We start from the raw sequence: 21,957 nt of genomic DNA on the forward strand, positions 1-21,957 counted from the left end.
CTATTCTTCCCTCGGTTCTGAAGGACAAGCTGGAGAACTCTGGAGTGGACCATCACCTCACTACCTGGATTTTGGACTACCTCACCAACCGACCACAGTATGTGAGGACTCAGGTGCTGTGTGTCGGACAGGGTCGTCTGCAGTACGGGGGCCCCACAGGGAACGGTTCTGGCTCCGTTCCTCTTCACCATCTACACTGCAGACTTCTCCCACAACTCCACCCAGTGCTTCCTGCAGAAATTCTCTGATGACTCTGCAATAGTCGGCCTCATCACTGATGGGGACGACAGGGAGTACAGAGGACTGACTCAGGACTTTATGGACTGGTGCCAGCTGAACTACCTCCAGATCAATGCCAGTAAAACCAAGGAGCTGGTGGTAGACTTCCGCAGGCACAAACATCCTCCACTGCAACCACTGAACATCCAAGGTATGGACATTGAGGCTGTGGACAGCTACAGGTACCTTGGTGTTCATCTGAACAACAAACTGGACTGGACTCATAACTCAGACGCCCTCTACAGGAAAGGGCAGAGCAGGCTGTACCTGCTGCGGAGACTCAGGTCGTTTGGAGTGGAGGGCCCACTCCTGAAGACCTTCTATGACTCTGTGGTGGCCTCAGCCATCTTTTACGGTGTGGTCTGCTGGGGCGGCAGCATCTCTGCTGGGGACAGGAAGAGACTGAACAGGCTGATCCGAAGGGCCAGCTCTGTTCTGGGATGCCCTCTGGACCCAGTGGAGGTGGTGAGTGACAGGAGAATGGCGGCTAAGCTGTCATCCCTGTTGGACAACATCTCCCACCCCATGCATGAGACTGTGACAGCACTGAGCAGCTTCTTCAGTGGGAGACTGCGGCACCCACGATGTGGGACGGAGAGATTTCGCAGGTCTTTCCTCCCCACTGCTGTCAGACTCCACAATAAAGACTTTTGCAGCTGATCAAACACACAAACCCACACATGTGCAATAAGACTGCTATATGTGCAATTCTTCTTCTGACGAAGTTGTATTTTTATATTTTCCTACTCAGTTGTATATAGTATTTGTATTTCCATTTTATTCTATTGTATATATTATTCTATTCTATTTTATTCTATTGTATATGGTATTTTATTTTATTGTATTTTTATTGCTTTCCAGTGTTTTCTAATTTCTGCTACATAACTTTGCACTTTGCTGTAACAAAACAAATTTCCCACCTGTGGGACTAATAAAGGTCATCTTATCTTATCTTATCTTAGAAACTCTCCATCCTCATGTATTCAGACTAATTGGAGATATGACTTAATAATCCGGTATTTGATAACTAATAGAAATAATTGGTCGTTAGTCAGTTAGATAATGTGTACGAACTCATAAAAGTACAGATCTTGTGTGTATTTATGACCATGACAACCAGTTTATTTGTCTCTTATACAGTTATGTTCTATATCTGACTGTAAAATTCAGTACTTTGCTGTAAATATTTTACCGAGAGTGGCTAAAGTTTCAATCTTAACAGCTGCCTGGGCCACCACTATTGTTTAGCTGAGTTACCTACCTAATGTGACTTTGCTACAGGGGTTCTATAAGGAAGGTTTTTACTTTAATGTTTTGGGGTTATGTATGGTCTCTTACCAAAAATTTTACTCACGCTTACACAACTGTTAAGACAGCAGCCTGGTCTAGGCTGTATCTTACTATTATACCCATGTACCGAGCTTCACCACATCGAAACTCAGGAAAGCAGGAATGTGTTCAGAAATCCCCAGTGTTGAATACCATGACACTTACCTGTCCAAGATATTCATATAAAAAACTTAAATTATGGTTCATCTAACTTGTATATCTTGGAATATTAAAGGGATCAATTCACCCATTAAGAGGAAAAAAATGCTGACATACTTAAAGAGGCAGAGTGTAGATGTTGCTTTTATCCAGGAGAGTCACCTCACAGATGCTGAACATTTAAAATTATGAAGAGATTGGGTGGGCAATGTTTTCTACTCATCATATACTTCCAAAGCAAGAGGCGTTACCCTGCTTATTAATAAACATCTGAACTTTCAACTAAACTCAGTCGAAAAGGACAAAAATGGCAGATTCTTACTTGTAGATTGTGAAATAAATAGAAATAAGATAACTCCGGTAAATATATAAGGGCCCAACTACGATGACCCCTTATTTTTTAACAACGTAATAATGAAACTGGCTACAATTGAGGGCCAGTATATTGTGGGTGGAGACTTTAATTTGGTCCTAAATCCTTCTCTGGATCGGTCCTCACCCAAAACATCTTTACTATCCAAGGCAGCAATAGCACTGAACCAAGATATGAAGGATATAGGCATAATTGATGTGTGGCGAAACCTTCATCCAGGCCAGAGGGACTTCTCCTTTTTTTCACCAGTACATAACACACACTCTAGAATTGATATGTTTCTTGTGCCACAAAATATGACGGCAACAGTGATAGATTGCTCCTACTTAGCAGCTACTTTTTCGGACCATAATCCCATCAAACTCTCCTAGGCTACCAACATCTCACAACCTACAACCCACAGGTGGAGGTTTAAAAATTACATGCTAGGAGACTCTGACTTTATCTCATATATGAACACTAATATTGAAATATTCCTTGATGCCAATTCAAATTCCTCTTCATATGCCAATATCTGGGAAGCTCTCAAAGCCTATATGAGAGGTATGGTTATATCATACGGTGCCAACAAGGTTAAAAAAATTAGAGAAAAGATAACCAAATTGGAGATTGACATTAAAAACCTGGAGCAGGAATATTTTGCTACTAAAAAGGAAGAATACCTCAATACATTAACAAAAATAAGGATGCAATATGATAATTTATGCACCAGCAGAGCGGAAGCAGCCATGGCAAGAACTAGATATCACTACCAATTTGGAAACAAAACAAGTAAACTACTGGCCTGGCAAATTAAGAAAGAAACATCTGACAAATTTATATGGACAATATTAACGGAAGATGATAAACTTCTTGATGAATCAGCACCCATAAATGCCGAGTTTAAACGGTTCTATGAAGATTTGTATAAATCTGAGCAAGGGGCTGACAGTACTGCTGCAAAAAGATTTATAGATGGAATAACCCTTCCCAAATTATATAATGAGGACAAAGAACTGCTTGATGCAGATATATCTGAGATGGAGGTACTCCGAGCCCTCAAGTGTTTACAAAATAATAAGACCCCTGGACCAGATGGATTCTCAGTCGATTATTATAAGGCTTTCTCTAATGAATTATTGACACCACTTACAAATATGATTAAAGAAGCTTTAGAAAATAGTAAATTACCAGAATCATTGGAAATCGCAACAATCACATTACTTCCAAAAACGGGCAAGGACAAACAGAGATGTGACTCTTACAGACCCCTCAGCCTCTTAAATGCAGATTATAAAATATTATCCAAAATAATTGCACTCAGATTGGAAGACATTATGCCTAAGATAATACATGCTGACCAAACAGGTTTAATTAAAAACAGGCACGGAGCAGATAATGTGCGACGTTTGCTCCATATACTGAACACTGCTCAAAAAAAAACAAGACCCCCTGCTAATAATCTCCATGGATGCTAATAAAGCGTTTGACAGGATTGAGCCAAATTTTCTATTTCGGGCGTTGGAAGCTATGGGCTTTGGAGAGAAGTTCACCCGCTATGTTAGGACACCTTTTAATGCCCCCAGAGCCAATATCATAACAAATGATGTGCTCTCAGGCACTTTCTCTTTAACCAGAGGCTGCAGACAAGGTTGTCCAAGCTCCCCCTTGCTCTTCGCGATTGCGATCGAACCACTAGCAGCTGCCATTCGTACTAGTGCTTCCATATCTGGAATCAAATTTGGCACAAGTGAACATAAACTTTCTCTATATGCAGATGATTTCCTACTATATATAACGGACCCTCTTAAATCAATTCCCTCTTTAATGAAGTGTCTTAAAGTGCAGTGCAGCCTCAGGATACAAGTTAAACTATATCAAAAGTGAGATTATGCCATTAAATATACAAGATAGCCGTATTAGAGCTCTTACTGACCCATTACAGTGGTGTAATAATGGCTTTACGTATTTGGGTATACAAATTGGTAAATCCGAGGATCAAATATTCAAACTAAATTATATCAAACTGTTGGAGCAAACCAAACTTAATATTCAGAGATGGATGGATTTCCCATTATCTCTCATAGGGAGAATTAATGTTATTAAAATGAACACTTTGCCTAAGTACATTTACCTATTTCAATGTCTCCCTACAAATGTTCCTAAAAGTTTCTTCAAAGAGCTTAATAAACTTATAACTTCTTTCATATGGCAAAAGAAAAATCCAAGAGTCAAACTCTCCTCTCTACAGGCCCCGTATTCAAGGGGAGGACTTAATTTACCAAACTTTAGGAACTATTATCTTGCCTCCCAGTACCGATCAATTTGGATATGGCTACATGCAGAGAGGAGTGAGGCTAGATGGGTTCCAATAGAACAACATGAGGTGAACCCCATACCATTAAAAGATGTTCCATTTTTAGGTACAAAAAAATGTCTATCCAAGCTCACAAATAATTTGTTAATATTAAACAATCTCACTTGCTTCTGAAAATAAATATCTCTTTTCTTAGAAGGACACCCCTATGGGGCAACCCTGATCTCTCTCATCATATTGCCGACCCAATATTGCGGGGATGGAAGGACAGAAATATTCGAACTGTTGGTGACTTATACAATAATGATACATTTATTGACTTTCAACAACTAAAGGAAAAATTCAAACTTCCAGAACAAAGTTTCTTCAAATTCCTACAAATAAGAGAGTGGGTCAAAGAGAAATCCAAAGGGGTATTCCCCAAGATACCAAAAGAAACTCCTCTTGAAACCCATCTTTGCACCAAACCATGGAAGTCAATAAAAGGAATAGCATCTTCTATATATGCTATTATCACTGAAAAGTTACCTGACCACAACAAAGCATCCATAAAAAGAAAATGGGAAACAGACCTGGGCTATGTCTATGAAGAGATAGAATGGCACCATTTATTGGAACAGGCACATACCATGTTAATTTCTACAAAACACAGGCAAATGCAATTCAATATACTTCATAGGATATATTACACCCCTTACAGGTTACATAAAATTGATAGTAATTATTCCCCCAGATGCTTGAGATGTAAGGTGACAGATGGTGATCTCCTGCACATGCTGTGGAATTGCCCAGTGATAGAAGAATTTTGGAGACGGACCATTGAAATAATCTCGAGGGTAATGGGGATCCAAATTGAACTGGACCCAAAACTATGGATTCTAGGTGACACAGGTTCTATCAATGTGAATTACCATAAGAAATATTTTATTTTACTTGCGAGTACAGCAGTGAAAAAATGTATTCTGTTACATTGGAAATCTGAAAATTCTCCAACATTGAAACACTGGATCAATGAGCTAGTGTCCTACTGCACAGCTGAGAAGATATCATATAGTGCAAAAGGGAAGTATGGAACCTTTGAAAAAATCTGGGGCCCCTTCCTGGCAGTGCTACCGTCTCTGGACCTAACAGATCATAGAGGTGACGCAAACCCCCCTGGGTCTGCCTTGAGTTGATCCCCGGTTGGGCCTTCCTGACTCGATCTCCTGAATGCTGTAGTTTTATTTTGGGGGGTGTTGAGTCCTGTGCATGAGAGTTTCTATAGATAGGTGTAAATATGGGCTGTCTGGATATACGAATGTGATGAGGTTGAGAGCCATACAGGGGTAAAGGGGTGGGGGATGGTGGGAGGGGTTCACATGATGTGTTCTGTGTTTTTTGTTTTGCTCACTTTTTTTTTTCACATTTTTTCTGTAATTATCAATGTTATTATTATTATTATTATTATTATTATTATTATTATTATTATTATTATTATTATCATTATTATTATGTTTTTACTTTTTGTGTTTGGTTTTCGGATGTCTGAGGTTATCCTTGAAAGGCATAGATACAAGAGTGTGCACCTGGGAGTGCTTCTGTGGTCATACTAGCCTGCCATGTTGTGGCTAGTTGTTGATGCTTGCTCTGTGCCATAGTTGTGAGTTTTCTGTTTGTTTGTTTGTTTGTTTGTTTGCTTTGTTGGTTTGTTTATTTTTGTTTGTTTTCCAATTTAAAAATGAAAATAAAGCTTATATTTTTAAAAAAAGTAATGACTTAAATAGAACCCGCCTGACAAAGTAGAGTAGACCAAAAAGTTCTCAAAAGCCAGATATCATCTCGCGATCCTGCGACTCATCCAGAGGTCACGAAAAAAAAAACAAAGAACAACATCCGAAGAACTGCTTGCCTCACTTCTCTCAGTTATGGACACTGTTATGGACTCCAACATAAAACAAGAGACTGCCATGCAGGTCATTTTTGTCCAAAGTTCCAAGACAAAAACCACTGTTGAACAAAAGGAACATAAAGGCTCGTCTCAGTTTTGCCAGAAAACATCTTGATGATCCCCAAGACTTTTGGGAAAATACTCTATGGACTGATGAGACAAAGGTTGAACCTTTTGGAAGGTGTGTTTCCCATTCATCTGCAGTAAAAGTAACACAACATTTCACAATAGGAACATCATACCACAGTAAAATATGGTGGTGGTCTGGGGCTGTTGTGCTGAATCATGACCTGGAAGACTCTCTGTGGTAAATGGAAGCATGAATTCTGGTGTTTACCAAAACATCCTGAAGGAGAATTTCTGGCCATCTGTTCATGACATCAAGCTGAAGTTGGGTTCTGCAGCAGAACAATGATCCAAAACACATCATGAAGTATGTGGTACATCTCCAAGAAGTCTACGGGGTGAGGGGAATAACATAAATCTAGAAATAGAAATCAAGCTAGGCAAAAACATAAGCCTAATGAAAAAACAGGCAAACAAACCAAGGCTTCCAGAAACATCTGACATTCTGACACCGAAAAAATGGCCAAAGACCCAGAAGCGGGTCTTGTTCACAAGTGACAGGAGAAGGGAGTGGGAGATCGACAGACAGGTTGGTGCTGTGGCTGCAGTGATGCGGACACTGTACCTGTCTGTTGTGGTGAAGAGAGAGCTGAGTGTAAAAGCAAAGCTCTCAACATCAGAAAAGGAGACATGTCCCATCATGACTGTTGATGGCTGAAGAGATGGGCCCTCTGATACAAAAGAGTAAGCCAGTGACAGAGAATAAGACCCTCAGAACCAGGCCACACAGGACTCCTGGACTCCTGAACTGTTCAGCCATCTGGGAGGGGCTCAGAGTAGAGCCGCTGCTCCTCCACATCGAAAGGAGCCATTTGAGGTGGTTCGGGCATCTGACAGGATGCCTCCTGGGCGAGGTGTTCCGGGCATGTCTCACTGGGAGGAGGCCCCGGGGCAGACCCAGGACACACTGGAGAGATTATATCTGCCTGGGAATGCCTTCCCACATAGCAAAATTGGTATGGTCCGGATCTGGCCCACACAATGTGCTTACACATGGCCCACATACCGCAAAGACTTACGGCCCTTTGGTGGCCCAGGTCTGGTTTGCCAGAGGTGGCCCACACATGGGCCAGCAGCAGACACACTGGTGGCCCTGTGCTGGCCCAGAACAGCTTCAGCTCTGGCCTCAGATGTCAGCCTAATGTGTACCTTAATCAAGCCATGTAATAACAACATGTGCCGGAACTTAATAGTGCAAAAGAGAGTGAATGGACTGATTCTTACGTAGTGTTTTTCTACTCTCTCGCATTACTCAAAGTGTGATATACAACATGCCACATTCACACACTTTCTCTAAACTGAGTGCTTCCTAACTACATTTATACACTTTCATACTCTTGACATGCAGACTGGGGGAGCCAGGGATCAAACCACTAACCTTCTGATCAGTAGGTAACCTGCGCTACCCCCTGAGCTACAGCCACCCAGTGGTAAACATGTGTAAACCCTCACTAGGTTTTGGATAAAGTGTACACTCACAAACCTGTCAACCCTGCATTTGAAACGTTGGCTACCATAGCAGTATAGTATTGCAACATGGCATTTGGATCTTCTAACTAAAATAGGAAAATAGGAACATAAATAGTGCCATCATTGCTAGAGCTGGCCCACATCTGGTTGACATACACCCTGCCATGACACCAGTCAGTCAGAAGTGCCAGCTCGATGCCAGATCTGGGCCAGACCTGTTTTCTATGAGCCTGGGCCACATAAACCAAACCATAATCGAGCCAGATATAGCATGCCATGACATAAACAGTGTCATCTATGCCAGGCCTGGCCCACATCTGGATGATGCCAGAAGTCAGCCAACAGTGCCGGCTTGATACCAGATCCGTGCCCGACCTGTCTGCTATGTGGTTTGGTGTTCCCTCGGATAAGCTGGAGGAGGTGGGCAGGGAGAGGGAGGTCAAAATCCTGACCTGAATCTGATTGAGATGCTGAGATTTTGTAAGAAGCTGAGAAACATAAGCTGGAACTTGACAGTCATTAAGGTCATGGTCTTGAGAGCATGAAAATGACAGCTGGACTTCTTAAGGATCCTGCTGCAGCCACATTTGTTTTATTCTAATAACACTCCTCCTCCATCAGGGGTCACCACAGCAGATCATCTCCTTCCATCTCACCCCATCTCGAGTATCCTCCTCTGTCACACAAATCTTTTACAGATTTTTCTTCACTACATCCACAAATCTTCTCTGTGTTTTTCTTTTTTACCTCCTGCCACATTCAGGGTCTTTTGTCCAATATATCCACAGTCCCTCCTCTGTTTATGTCCAAACCATCTTAACCTTGCCTCTCTAACTTCACCAGATGTTTTTTAGACAAAATAAGTCAATATGTTGATCGATTATAAAATCTTTTCAAAACAGATAATCATAAAAATAGTCTCCTAATGTTTGGTGTTATGGGGGGAGGAGGGAGCTGCAGAGAGCCTTGTACGACTACAACTCTTAATTCCTGGTCTTTACTTTGGGTAGTGTTGATTTAATAAATTAATCCTTATTTCTCTAAATGACAGCTGCACCATCTAAAGTGGAATGACGAAAACTCTCCTAATAAGACCAGATCAGTTATCAGTAATGACCACATTGTGTTTTTGGACAACACATAGACAGCTAGCAGATGAAGGATGACATGTAGCTATGTAATCAGTGGTCAGATTGGGAGTCTGATCAAATTTGATTCAAGTCAACTCCTCTACAGAGAGCTTACCAAAGGAGGTGCTGCTCTGATAGTTGAACTGGGTCTGTCTAACCTTCTCGGCCCTGTGGCTTTCCCACACCAGACGTATGCACAGAGGTCACACATACAAACATCTTGAGAGGGAATCCTTATGCACTGAGAACAAAGCATTGAACATACCGAGCTGACATTATTTTTACTTTCCTGGGGTTGTTTTAACATATGGTTTCCTGGTTGTGGCTACAGATCTGGCCACCTGCACTACTTTGTGCAGGTACCCCTTTCTGCCGTCCCTGCAAACCAGTTTTAGAAAAGAGAAATCATATAATAAAGAAAATAATTGACACCAGAATATATTTCAGGTTATATATTTTATGTAGTAATACAAATAGCACAATTGGAAAAGGGTGTGCAAAAGTAATTACAGTCCTTGTTTTTGGCTCACATTGTATTTAACCTTATATTGTAACAGGCAAACGCTCTGTGCAATGAATCCACACTTTGATGCTACTATCTCATACATTCTCATACATACAGTATTTTTGTTTTCAGTTGCTTTAGACCATTATTTACAGTCAAAATGTTGCAAATCCTGTCTTTTTAATCAATAGATGTGCTAAATTATATCTCAGCTGACCCAATGAATTAGTTATAACTAATTCAAATCAGTTTACATCCAGATTCACTGCAAATTTGCAGTTTTATGCAAGTCAGATCAAATACGGTTGATTTTTCTGGCAAAAAACATGACAGTAGTATATCTCATGCAGAAGTCACATAAATTACCATTTAAAAAGTCACTATTGTTTCTACAATATCTAAACTTTAATTATGCATCTGGACCAAATAAAGACTTGTAAAGGTGGTCAAAAACTGTTACTGAAAATCTGTAGGTGAAAAGAAAAGAAGAAGAAAAATGTTCACCTCAGATGCACACATGCTGAGAAAAAAGCTAGGCTGTTCCTTTAACTCCATATCATATCGTGTGACACCTGGATCATGAAAAGGTTTCCACTGTCTTGGCTACCAGAGTTAGTCAGATGGTGGTGTTGATGATGGCACTGATCCTGTCTTAAGTCTGCAGAGCATGATTTGAATAAGCTGGCTTTTTTTGGAACATCTGTTGGGCACTGAAGATGTGAGAACTGAACACTTTTACCTACCAGGAAATAGTCTACACCCCCCTGAGGGGAAGAATAGAGCCCACAAAAACAAAGTGCAAATCTCATGTAATCAGTCACTGAAGTGAAATTAAAGAAAGCCTGGCTTCAACATAGGGGAAACTACCCAAAGCCCTTAATTATCATAAATGTCTTCAAGAAATACAAGCTGAGGGATGTAAAGTTGACCTCATAATCTCATGACCTGAACATCATCTTTGGAGAGATTAAACATGCTGTGCATGCAAAGATCATCGAAAACATCTCAGAACGTGAAGAGTGGCTGAAAATTCCTAAATCCAAAATGAAAACACTCAGAAAACATTTAGATCAGCGGTCTCCAACCTTTTTGTGCCACGGGCCGGTTTATGTCCGACAATATTTTCACGGACCGGCCTTTCAGGTGTCGCGGATAAGTACAATAAAATAAAACCAGTACCGGTACCAAAAAAAGAAGATTTATTCATAACACAGGAAAAGACCCAGGGAAACCGAGTTAATGATAAAGACGATTAAAAGAAATAACGATAAAAACCAATAAAAACGCTGAAAATCATAAATTTCACACCCGAGCCTCAACCCTCGCAGCCCGGTACCAAACGACTCACGGGCCGGTACCGGTCTGTGGCCCGGGGGTTGGGGACCGCTGCTTTAGAGTTGTGATACCTGATAGAAAAAGTTCAACATTGATATAGTTACTTGCAGTAGTTAATATGTAAGACAAGTACTTTTTGCATACAACTGTATGTCGTCATCAAAGTATTACAACAATTAGGCACATGGGTTAGTAATTAATGAAAAAACAGTACTGCAGATAATACAGAGCAACAGAAGAGATATTGATACACAGAACATGAAAAAACAGAGCATGACATGTATGTGCTGCATCCTCCCCTTGCTGTTGGCCACAGTAGGGATCAAACTGTAGGCCGATGTATCACGTCATAAGAATTTCAACACAACATTCGAACAAACAGTGCAGTGTATCTACAATCGAAGCCCATCATTTGCCAGCGCCTAATGCACGAACTATAAAAGTTTAATATATCAACAGCTTATTGATGGCAAATTGAAAGCAGGTGAAATGATGCAGTACTGTCACTGTCAGACCGGTTGATGGTTAGTATTGATTTTGTAAAATGTTTAAGTTATAGTTGTTTTTTAAATTTTATTTTATATTTCGTGTTTTTTTTCCAAGTCCAAGACCGTTGGGTAAAGTATTGATAAAAATCTTGTTTTCATTAAGACATTAAGACATTAGTAGCTGTAATACTTGTAAGTTTATCATGCAACGTGTGATTAAATGTTAAACTCACGGCCACGTCAACACAAACTACTCAAAAACAAAGCAGACCAAAATATCAAGACTTCAGATGAGCAAATATATTCATACAGTCATTAGTAGAATGAAAACATGCCAAGGATCAGATCTCCTCTGGAATATCGTGAAGATCTGAAAAAAAGAGAACAAATATAAATTCAGACCTCTAAAATCAGTTTAACAGTGCAGTTTTTTAGTATCAAGTATCCAAACATAATGTGGGGAGGAACAAATCAAATTAAAGCTCATGTGTTTTATTTGAGGAATGAGGGACAAGGATACAAAGGCAGTGAATAAACTCGTTGGTGGCTGGATTTCTGGAGTCACCCCAAGTTCTTTAAAGCTCTGAATGTTGTGGAGCTGTTCGGATTTATACAGCTTTGCAACATTGCATGGGAATTGTGGGGGGTACCTCTGGACTGGAAAGCTGGCTGGGGGTTGTTGTATAAAAAGCTAAGTGTAAACATGTACTCCATCTTTTTTCTGGGAAATCAAAAAGTAAATGGTTTGGGAAATGGTGTAGGCTATGTCTTCATATCAGACAACCAAGTACAGTAAAAGGTCTTAAGTTTGGTATTTGCATTTGGATGCTGAGGAGAAGGGCTTAGACTAAAATGGAAGAAATCAAATGGGAACATTAGGAGTACCAAACCAAATCAGCAGTTTGGTACATTTATTAGTTACATTTATTTACATCTACAGATGACGATAAAGTTATTTTGTCAGAAAGTATGTTGTAACATTTCTAAACATACTGTCCTGCTGCATGCTCAATTATACAGGTAAGTAAATCCCAAAAGGTTGATTCTGTTCATCTGGATGTTTTCAGTGGGTGAAACGTTTCGTCACACATTCAAGGCAGGGATAGCTCAGTAGGTAGAGTGTCTGCCCCATGATCGGAAGGTCGGGGGTTCGACCCCACTGAACGGCTACCCTGAGGTACCCCTGAGCAAGGTACCGTCCCTACACACTGCTCCCCGGGCGCTGCACTGGTGGCTGCCCACTGCTTCACTGGGTGAATGGGTTAAATGCAGAGGAGTAATTTCCCTTCGGGGACTAACACAACACACTTTACACTTTACTTTACACAAGTGACTTCTTCAGTCTCAGTTGACTGCAGGTCAGTAACTTGATCATTAGTATGCAAATTGTCATGACCAATGATCAACAACCACTGATCAGTCGCCATGAGTACCATTCACAGAGAGCTGGGGAATGGCTGCAATAACAGAAGAGCCACCTCGTCAGGCCAGGACTCTGCAGTCTATTCACACCTACAGGCCAGTGGACACTCTTTCAATGATGAAGATGTGCAGATCCTGGACAGGAAGGAACCCTGGTTTGAACGCGGAGTCAAGGAGGCCATTTACGTGAAAAGGGAAAGACCATCTCTGAATGGAGGAGGGGGCCTAAGGGTACATCTGTCACCATCTTACAATGCTGTGATTGCAGCCATTCCCCAACTCTCTGTGAATGGGACTCATGGCCATTGATCAGTGGTTGCTGATCAATGGTCATGAGAATTTGCATAATTATGATTAAGGAACTGACCTCGCAGCCCATTGTTCCTTCAGTGGGCTGGTTTCAGTCATTATGCAGATGTACTGTTTATAAGGTTTGGGGAAACCTGCAGTCAGCTGAGACTGAAGAAGTCACTTGGATGAGTGACGAAACGTTTCTCCCACTGAAAACGTCCAGATGAACAGAATCAAACTTTTGGGGTTCTAAACATTCTAGTTTTCTTTTGTAAGGAAAAGTTATTACTATTTTTTACACAATAACAAAATCATTTTCAGAAAAAACAACTGAGGGTTATTTTTCAATTAACACTCAATATAATTTGGGCTGTCACTTGAGAAAGTGCTGTGCCAAAAAAAAAAAAGAAATGGTAAATGGACAAAAACATTCGGGACAGAATTATATATATAATTATAGATATAAATACATAGACAGTAGTCGGTCACATCGTGTCTGTCTGTTAACCTTTGGAGCTTTCAGATGCAGTCCCATCGTCATCATCATCATCTGACGTCACATATACCTCTAGGTCAATGACTTGCTGCAGGTTTGACTGGTGAACAGAATCTTGGTTGGCTTGCATGTTATAAACTCCAGTAGAGATCTCTGTTTCTGACTGCATTGACAAAGGCTTAGACATCTAGGAAAGAGCAAAGAAACATGGGTAATGGGTACAGAAAACAACGCTTCTCTAATGAAGAGAACACAGCTGATTTATAACAACCAACAGGTTTATTTTATTCCTCTCAGAGGTTGTTTCTTCAGGCTTCTCTGCCTCTTTGTCAAATGCTTAACGTCCAAAGATCAACCTATTGGCTCTGCATTCAGTTATCAACCTAGCTCAGTCATCACCAGATCATTGCATCAGCCAGAGGTAGTGTGCTGTTCTGGTCATGTTACCAGTCAGTTTGTTTTTCACAGCTATCCTCTTTTTCTGTTCTGATCCCCATCGAGCATATGTGATGGTCTGTATTCCCATGGACAACCTGCATCTCCTGATGCGTTGTTCCAACTTTCTGTAAATAAACCTGTCGACCTTTTCCCTGTGTCCTCTGTGTGTGGGTTCATGATTCTGTTTATGACAGAAGGATCTGGCCTCCGTGGAGTTAAAATTTGTTTAAAATCTGTGTCTTAGTGCGCCTTGTTGCCCCCATTGTACTACTTCAGTATAAGTAACTGAACTTACCTGAGAGGCCTGTTCTCCATACCGCTGTGAAGCAGGTGCAACCCCACTGCTCGCTTTCATTTGTCGGACCTGCCTCTCTAGCTCAGCCCGGGCCCTCTCGCTGTCTTTGAACCGATTTTCTGCATCCCTCAGTCTCAGCAGCTCTTCCTGCAGCAGGCTGTGTTGTCTCTGCAGAAGCGCCAGTTCTCCTATGGTTGACAATACAGTGGCTTCCCGATGTCCTCCATCTCGCAACAGAGGGCGCCATACTTCACTTGGAGACATAGTCCCTTGTTGCTGCAGTAACAGCTCCAAGATTGAGTCTTGCTTAATAACAGCACCCTGCCATATTACAAGGAGAATCCAGTGTCAAATATTTTTGGGTTGGGACAGAGTCAAATATGGTGTGTGTCTGTTATGTTGAGCGTCACCTCAAACACCTTAGAAAGATTCCACACAGCTAAGAAATGAAAGATGGATTCCCTTCCTTGTTTCTGGTAGATTTGACTTTTATTTACAAATATTTCAAACCAATTGACCAAATAAGCACCAAAAGACTGCTGCTGATCACCTTTAGTTTAGCTTTTACTGTGAAAAAAAACCATGTATAAATAAAGAAATATTAAGCACTAAATTTACAGAAAGACATAAGAGAGAAAAATAGAAAAGTGATCAATTGCACATAAAAAAAGTGACAGGACTGAGCAGCGGTACAAGTTTGAGCAGCACAAGATTAAAAGTGTCCATTAGTGCAGTGTTGCACGGAGTGTGAGTTCATGCGTCTCATGTCTGCATGTCTTATGATGGGAAGCTGGTGTTGTCATGGCTACGTCTCTCAGTGTTTCCTGTTTTATTTTGTAGAGTCAGGAGTCTCAATGTTCAGTGTGTTTTGTTTTACTTCCCCTGTGGTGTCATTATGTTCATTTGTGTCAGCTGTTTCCTCATGTGTTCCCACTTCCCGTGATCACCTCCTGTGTGGATTCAGGCTGTGTCAGGTCATGTCACAGAGATCTTACTGCTGAGGTTCATGTTGGGGTTATTTCATAGTTCTATAGTCCCAGGTACCTGATCAGTTCCATGTCCATGTCTCTCGCCACAGTTTTCATAGTTATTTAGTTTTCCCAGTTTAGGTTTCAGTTAGTTGTCGCTATTTTTCGCCTTTGCTTGATTTTTGTATTCATGCTTACCAGCCACAATAAACGGCTCACTTTTGTTTAAACCTTAGTCCCATCTTCTTCTCTATCTGAGATTGGGTCCTCCATCTCACTCTACACACAGTCAGCTCCCACTGACAACACCTGCACTACTACAACTATCTCCTGGGACTGAACAACGCTGCATTCATTCTGAGGACAATGGTCTGGAAGCTGGTAAACTGTTGCCCAAGGAAGAAACGTAAGAGGCTGGATCCTGTCACAGTGTCCTTTGTTGTTGTTTTCACTTTTTTTGTAGCAACAACTGGATGAGACACTTGTGAGAGTCATCGTTTTGGCAAATGGACTGATTCTTATATAGCACTTTTCTACTCTCCCGGAGTACTCAAAGCGCTGTATACAACATGCCTCTTTCACCGATTCACACCCACTCATACAAGCTCTTCTAAACACAAGTGGAACTAATCTACATTCACACACCCTGAATGTGAATGCTACCAAGCAGGTGTTGTGTTAGGAGACCTGGGTCGTTGACCCAGAGTTTTGAGTTTTTTTTACTATTGTACTTTGATTCTGCCATTATCTATTGTTTCTAGTCTTTTGGTTTCTTTGTTGATGTTCTGGTTTCTGTCTGTGTTTCTTAGTTGCTCTGTCTCCCCTGTCTGCTGTGTCCCCTTGTCAAGTCCATGTCTCCGTGTTATGTTTCCTGTTTTACTTTGAAAGTCCTTCTCATGTTAATGGGCGTTTCTCAATATGCGTACTTGTGCGTACTTGCGTTCTCGTGTACTCGTGATACGTCATCAGTCGGAGACCAAGTACTGTTCCAATTCGAGGTACGCATCAAGCCGAGAACGCGAAAAAGTCCCGGATGTGTTCTCGATCCGCCCGTTTTATCGAGCATGCATCGGTGTGGACTTGGGACAGCTAAATATCCCAGAATGCATTTCGTCCAAAACTCAACAGCGGACTCCCGGCACATCGTTTTCACCCCCCCCCCCCCGCTCGCGGACTTCTCACTACTCAGGTTAAAGAAACCCCAGCAGCTGTCTATAGTATTGAGTGTCCACTAGAATAGAAATAAAAGCGTTCTAACATCTCACCTGCTTGTTTTTATTAAGGTATGTACACGTATGTACATGTACACTATTTTTATTAATAGAGGTTTCACTACTGAGGTTAAAAATGATATATAAGTCACTTAGATCACTTCTAAATGTTAATGTTTGGTTTATTTCAGTGTTTTATTTGTTCCTGAGTAAACCGGTTTGGCTGTGATTAAAGTTAAGCTTCATAACATGTTACTCACAGTTAAATTAGGAGGGGACGGCAGTAAAACCTCCGGACCTGTGACATCATCACGTACGCAGGTGTTCCAATTGTACAAATCGTGAGTCCGTGCTCGCGTTGTCGGCGGGTACGTACTCACCGAGAACGCGAGTACGTACTCGCGTTCTCGGTGAGTACGTACTCGCATACTTGGGCATTGATAAACGGCCAATGTGTCTGGTTTTGCTTCCCTTGTCTCGTCAGCCCTGATTTGCCCCAGCTGTGTTTCCCTCCTGTCTCTCATTCCCTGATTGCTCCCTCTGTGTATTTAAGCCTTGTGTTTCTGTGTCAGTGTTGTGATCTACCATCATCCCATGCTGTGTGTTCCGTCCTTTGGCCTGCCAGTTTAGTTTTCTGTGTTTCCAGTGTAGCCAGTTCTGTTTTGTCATTTAGAAATAAATCTTTGTTTTGAGTCTGCACTTTTGGGTCCACCTTGCCGTCACTACTGCCTGCACACAGCCTTCACATGACAGAAGATTGCGACCAGAACATGGACCCCGCAGACTGTTCCGCCTCGGAGTTTGAGGCCGAAATAAAGAGGTTGGTTAATTTGCTGGACCGTATCTCTCAGGCCGATAGCTTACAGGCTATGGCTGTGGGACTGAGCGTGGTGGAGGCAATGATTAAGACCAACCCCCGGCTTCATCAATTCTCCATGAACACTAATCTTGGCAGCACTATAGCCGCGTGGAGGGAGCACGTCAGATCCAGTGAGCTTATCTCTCTCTCCACGTCAACACAGCAGCAGAAGGAGCTCGCTGTGAAGCAGCTGCGTTCGCCACAGCAGCACAGACGTTTCTGCTGGAGGTTCTGGAGAACCGCTCCTGTGTGACGAGCCGGAGGATTTGCAGCCCGGTCAGCTGGAGGGTTCGCGGCCCGACTCACCTCCTCCCCCTTCATGAATGTTTATTGCACTCTCCGCTCGAGCGTTCCAATCCCGGACCTTCTGCAATTTCTTTCACTGTGAGCAAGACTGTTTTTCACTCAGAGGATTCTATTCTGCCTGAATCGGTTTATTCAGAGAATGTAAGTCTTGTTCCCCCTGGAGGGTCTGAGGGGCCCGTCCAGCCTTCATCGCCTGCCGCACCACCACCTGCGGCTTCCATGCCGTCGCCTGCAGCACCATCGTCTGGTCCTGCCGCTGCCATCCGCACAGCCGGCTTCCGGACCTCCTTCGCCTGTGTCGCCGCCGCTGCCTTCCGCGTGGCCGGCCTCCAGACCTTCGCCTGCGCTGCCGCCGCCGTTGCTTTTCGCACTGTCCGCCTCCTGACGACCTCCGGGCCGGCCCCCTGAACCTTTCAGAACTGTTTACTGTGTTCCTGAACACTTCATGGGCTTTGTTTTGGTTTGTTTTGGACTCTGGCTCCTTGTTTTTAGTTTGTTTCGTTTGTTTGTTTGTTTGTCTAGTCCTTAAAAATAAATTATTTTCAATATTTCTTGAAGCTGTTAAATTTATCAGCACTCAGTGCAGTTGTGGCAGTTGCCTGCCTTCATTTTAAAAGGTTTGTTACATGATTTTCAGGAATCTTTTAAATTAAAGAGGATTACAAAAGTGAACAGGAAATACTGAGTTAAGTTATGTCAGCTAATTCTCCTCAGAGACATGCTTTTATAAAATGTAGTTATTAATCATGTTAGTTTTATAGTCAAAAAGTACATGTAATCAGAACATTGGCATTCAGATAAGCTTTTAAGTTTATCAACTTAACAAAACTAAGGTGAAGGTGACCTTGTACTTCTGTACATAGAGTGTTTGTAACATATCATGTGGTGTACGGAGTGCTGTGGCGTGTTAAGTCCGACTTACCTGGAGTGCATGAAGATAAACGCTGAGATTCACCAGCCTTTGGCAGATCTCCTGTCAAACACGAGCAGCATGCTTATTACTGGCTTCTGTTTTAAATGCACTTTAAATATACAGACATACTTTAAAAGTTACTTACCATTAGCAGCGACTTGTCTTGTCGCTTCATGCATTCCTTAATTAGGCAAAAAAGTATTCCACAGACGACAGAGAGAATGAATGAATGAATGAAGCAAAGTTATTACAGTTCACCAACTGAGAGAAACATTTTAGACATTTCAAATTTTACGTACAGATCCTGCTCAACCTGGATGGTTACACTCATGACACACCCACACAGGGACAGAACTAACAAGGAAACAGGGGACCCGAGGCACCAATGCCCCAGACTCCACACCCAACCCAGGAACAGCACCTACCAACGCAAGTATCCCAGGCACCATTCCCCAGCACTGCAAGGCAACATCCACCCACGTCCCCCACCACCACAAATCAGGACAGACACATAGATGCCCCTAAAACAAGAGTCCAGTGACTTCAGTGTGAACTGGAGTCACTCTGTATTGTCTTTATTATACAGGAGAGCTTAAATGTTCTCTTTCTTTTCTTAATCATTGTATTCATCAAAAACTATACTGAAATATCTATAGTGGTTCCAAAATACAAGAATTAAGGTCATATAATACATGACCTGCTGTGCTGATATTAAAATATGATTATTAGAAACATACTTGCAGTTAATGAAATTACTAAACACAAGTAAAGTTTGAATTTTACATTGAAAGCTAAATTCTTAGTGACATTATTGATGTCAAAGATGAGCATTAAACTCTAGTTTTGCTGATAAAATAAAAGTACCAAAGTCTTTTTGTTGATGCCTTAAACATGTGAATGTCTCAGTAAAACCTGCACAAAATGACTCAGCAGTCCCGTTAACTTTACTTTATGCAGCACAAAACCAAATCTGAGACAATTTGAAACCATGTTCAGTTCCATAACTGCACCTCCAAAACCTTTCCCATCACCAACTCTTTGTCCTCACCTTTGCTGCAATAAAATGCTGGGCTCCGTTGACCAACAGCTCTTGGTCACCTGAGAAGAGACAAAACACACTCAGTACTTGTCTTGGAGCGATATGTGCAATTTAACCTTTATTTTAACTGTTCAGCTGAAAAAAAAAGCTTTTTTATGTAATTCTCTGCACGCTCATCTAAGTTGTTGTTGTAACATAGTTTTCTGGTATCACTTTATAATAATGTCACACTATTATATAAGCATTAGTAAGGTATTACTAAGTGCTTAATTCATCATTTATAAAGGATTACTCTTTATGAGTATGTAATTTATAAATGCAGATATAAATGTTTATTCTAGACTAAAAAGCTCATTCATAACATGTCCATGGCATATTTAGTGTAAAAAGGTGACTGAGTGTTTTAAAGGTTTTCTTAATACTTCAGATTATAATTATGGTTAATTCAGGCAGTTCAGGCATTTGGATGGTGGCCCAGTGCACATGTAGGCTGATGTGTCCACATATTTTCTTTTCTTTGTCGTTGTAATTATACTGTGCAGTAAGCAGCCGCTGCACATCGCACTGACAGCAGTTCATTTTCATTACTGACACTGGATCGCCCAATCACATCCCTTAATGCAACCAGCCCCTCCCCTACTTTCCCCATGAATTCATGCACCTTTCTGAGAATTCAGATTTATATGGCCATTAAATAGCAGTATTTACTTACTGAGTGCAGTAACATGCTTGGGAAATCAAGAATCCATGATAACGCTCATTGATTTGGGATTCTCCTTAATGGTGGAGAACCACCTCTGAACCTGATCTCCTCCTCACCCCGTGGAGCTGCTCTGAGTTCTCACTGAATGAGGAGGAGATGGAGTCCATCCATTACTTCTTTCATTTAAGCTGTTCACCTGTGTGAAACCACTATTTAGTCTAATTCAGCTAGACTAAAGCTAACAGACCACAAACCAGACGAAAGCTTAACCTCGGGAATGATCTAAAGAAGTTCCAAAGTCTCAAACATTCCAGAGACATTTTCCTGCATTACCAGTTTAATATGATGGACCCTTTTTTATATTGTATACACTTATTTGTGAAGCTCTGTGAAATATTTATTATTGTTTTGTAAAAACAATATTCATGTTTTATGTTGAATGAAGAAATCTTAGTATGTTTAAGTTGAGCTGTCCTGTGGCTCCAACTCCTTGGTGCATCTTCCTCTTAAACCCCGCCTACAAACCTGCATTCAGTATTCTGCAAACCTCAGGTGTGTTATGTTTGCATCTGGCATTAAATATTTGTATGTTCTGTACTTCTTTCTGCGTTGTCTGCATCATGTCTCTGTTGGGAAAATAGCTGAGACTTAAATAACCCTCACTTTAGAGGTCACAGAAAATTCTTAATTAACAATTGGTAATTGTCTTAATTAACCATGAATTACACTATGAAACGTCTAACCTCACAAACAATGAGCTCATATCTTAATCATCTTGATCATTATATAGAGAAATGGGCATCCAAATACTTTGTTATTTATGTATTTAGAAATGTTACCATGAACACAATATGAGCTTATTAATCAAAAATGAACACTTATATCTGTATTCATACATTACATACTAAAAAGGAGTATTGTGTTACAGATGATGACCTAAGCACTTACTAATACCTAACTAATGCTTGATAGTACCACATTATAGGTTGTTACTATTTTTCTCAATGTATATCCATAATTAATTCAGTCAAATTTAAGATGATCATAAATGAGAGACTGAAACGCTGACTTACTACAGTCTACCACCTCCATGTGGCTGTGATGGCACAAAAGGCGGGTGTCCATGCTGAAGCCCAGAAGGAGTTCACTCAGTCTGTCCACTGTGAGGACACGCACACACGCACACACACACACACACACACACACACACAGGCACACACGCACACACGCACGCACGCACGCACGCACACACACAGACACAGACACACACACACACACACACACACACACACACACACACACACACACACACACACACACACACACACACACACACACACACACACACACACACACACACACACACACACACACACACACACACACACACACACACACACACACACACACACACACACACACACACGCACACACAGGCACACACGCACACAGGCACACACAGGCACACGCACACAGACACACACACACAGACACACGCACACACAAATTTTTTTCTATTAACTTTACATCTTTTTCTATTTTTCTGTTCCCATGTTTATTCCTCTTGGATGTCTTGTATTTGCCACAGGCTGTGTGTCA

At 41.4% G+C, this 21,957-nt stretch overlaps 1 protein-coding gene across 1 annotated transcript in view; it reads right to left on the minus strand.

Moving 5' to 3' along the window:
- Nucleotides 1-10,870: 10,870 nt before the first annotated feature.
- Nucleotides 10,871-21,957, minus strand: part of arhgef1a (Rho guanine nucleotide exchange factor (GEF) 1a) — a 39,616-nt gene continuing 28,529 nt past the window's right edge. The window contains exons 17-23 of the mRNA XM_031756620.2: nt 21,432-21,518; nt 19,665-19,714; nt 18,762-18,797; nt 18,626-18,676; nt 14,360-14,680; nt 13,639-13,813; nt 10,871-11,787 (exon numbers count right to left, since the gene is read on the minus strand). Coding sequence (XP_031612480.1) covers nt 11,759-11,787; nt 13,639-13,813; nt 14,360-14,680; nt 18,626-18,676; nt 18,762-18,797; nt 19,665-19,714; nt 21,432-21,518 — 749 coding nt within the window. The 3' untranslated portion in view covers nt 10,871-11,758. The remainder of the gene's footprint in view (nt 11,788-13,638; nt 13,814-14,359; nt 14,681-18,625; nt 18,677-18,761; nt 18,798-19,664; nt 19,715-21,431; nt 21,519-21,957) is intronic.

This window comes from Oreochromis aureus, linkage group 22 (assembly GCF_013358895.1).
Source record: "Oreochromis aureus strain Israel breed Guangdong linkage group 22, ZZ_aureus, whole genome shotgun sequence".
Classification (NCBI taxonomy): Eukaryota; Metazoa; Chordata; class Actinopteri; order Cichliformes; family Cichlidae; genus Oreochromis; species Oreochromis aureus.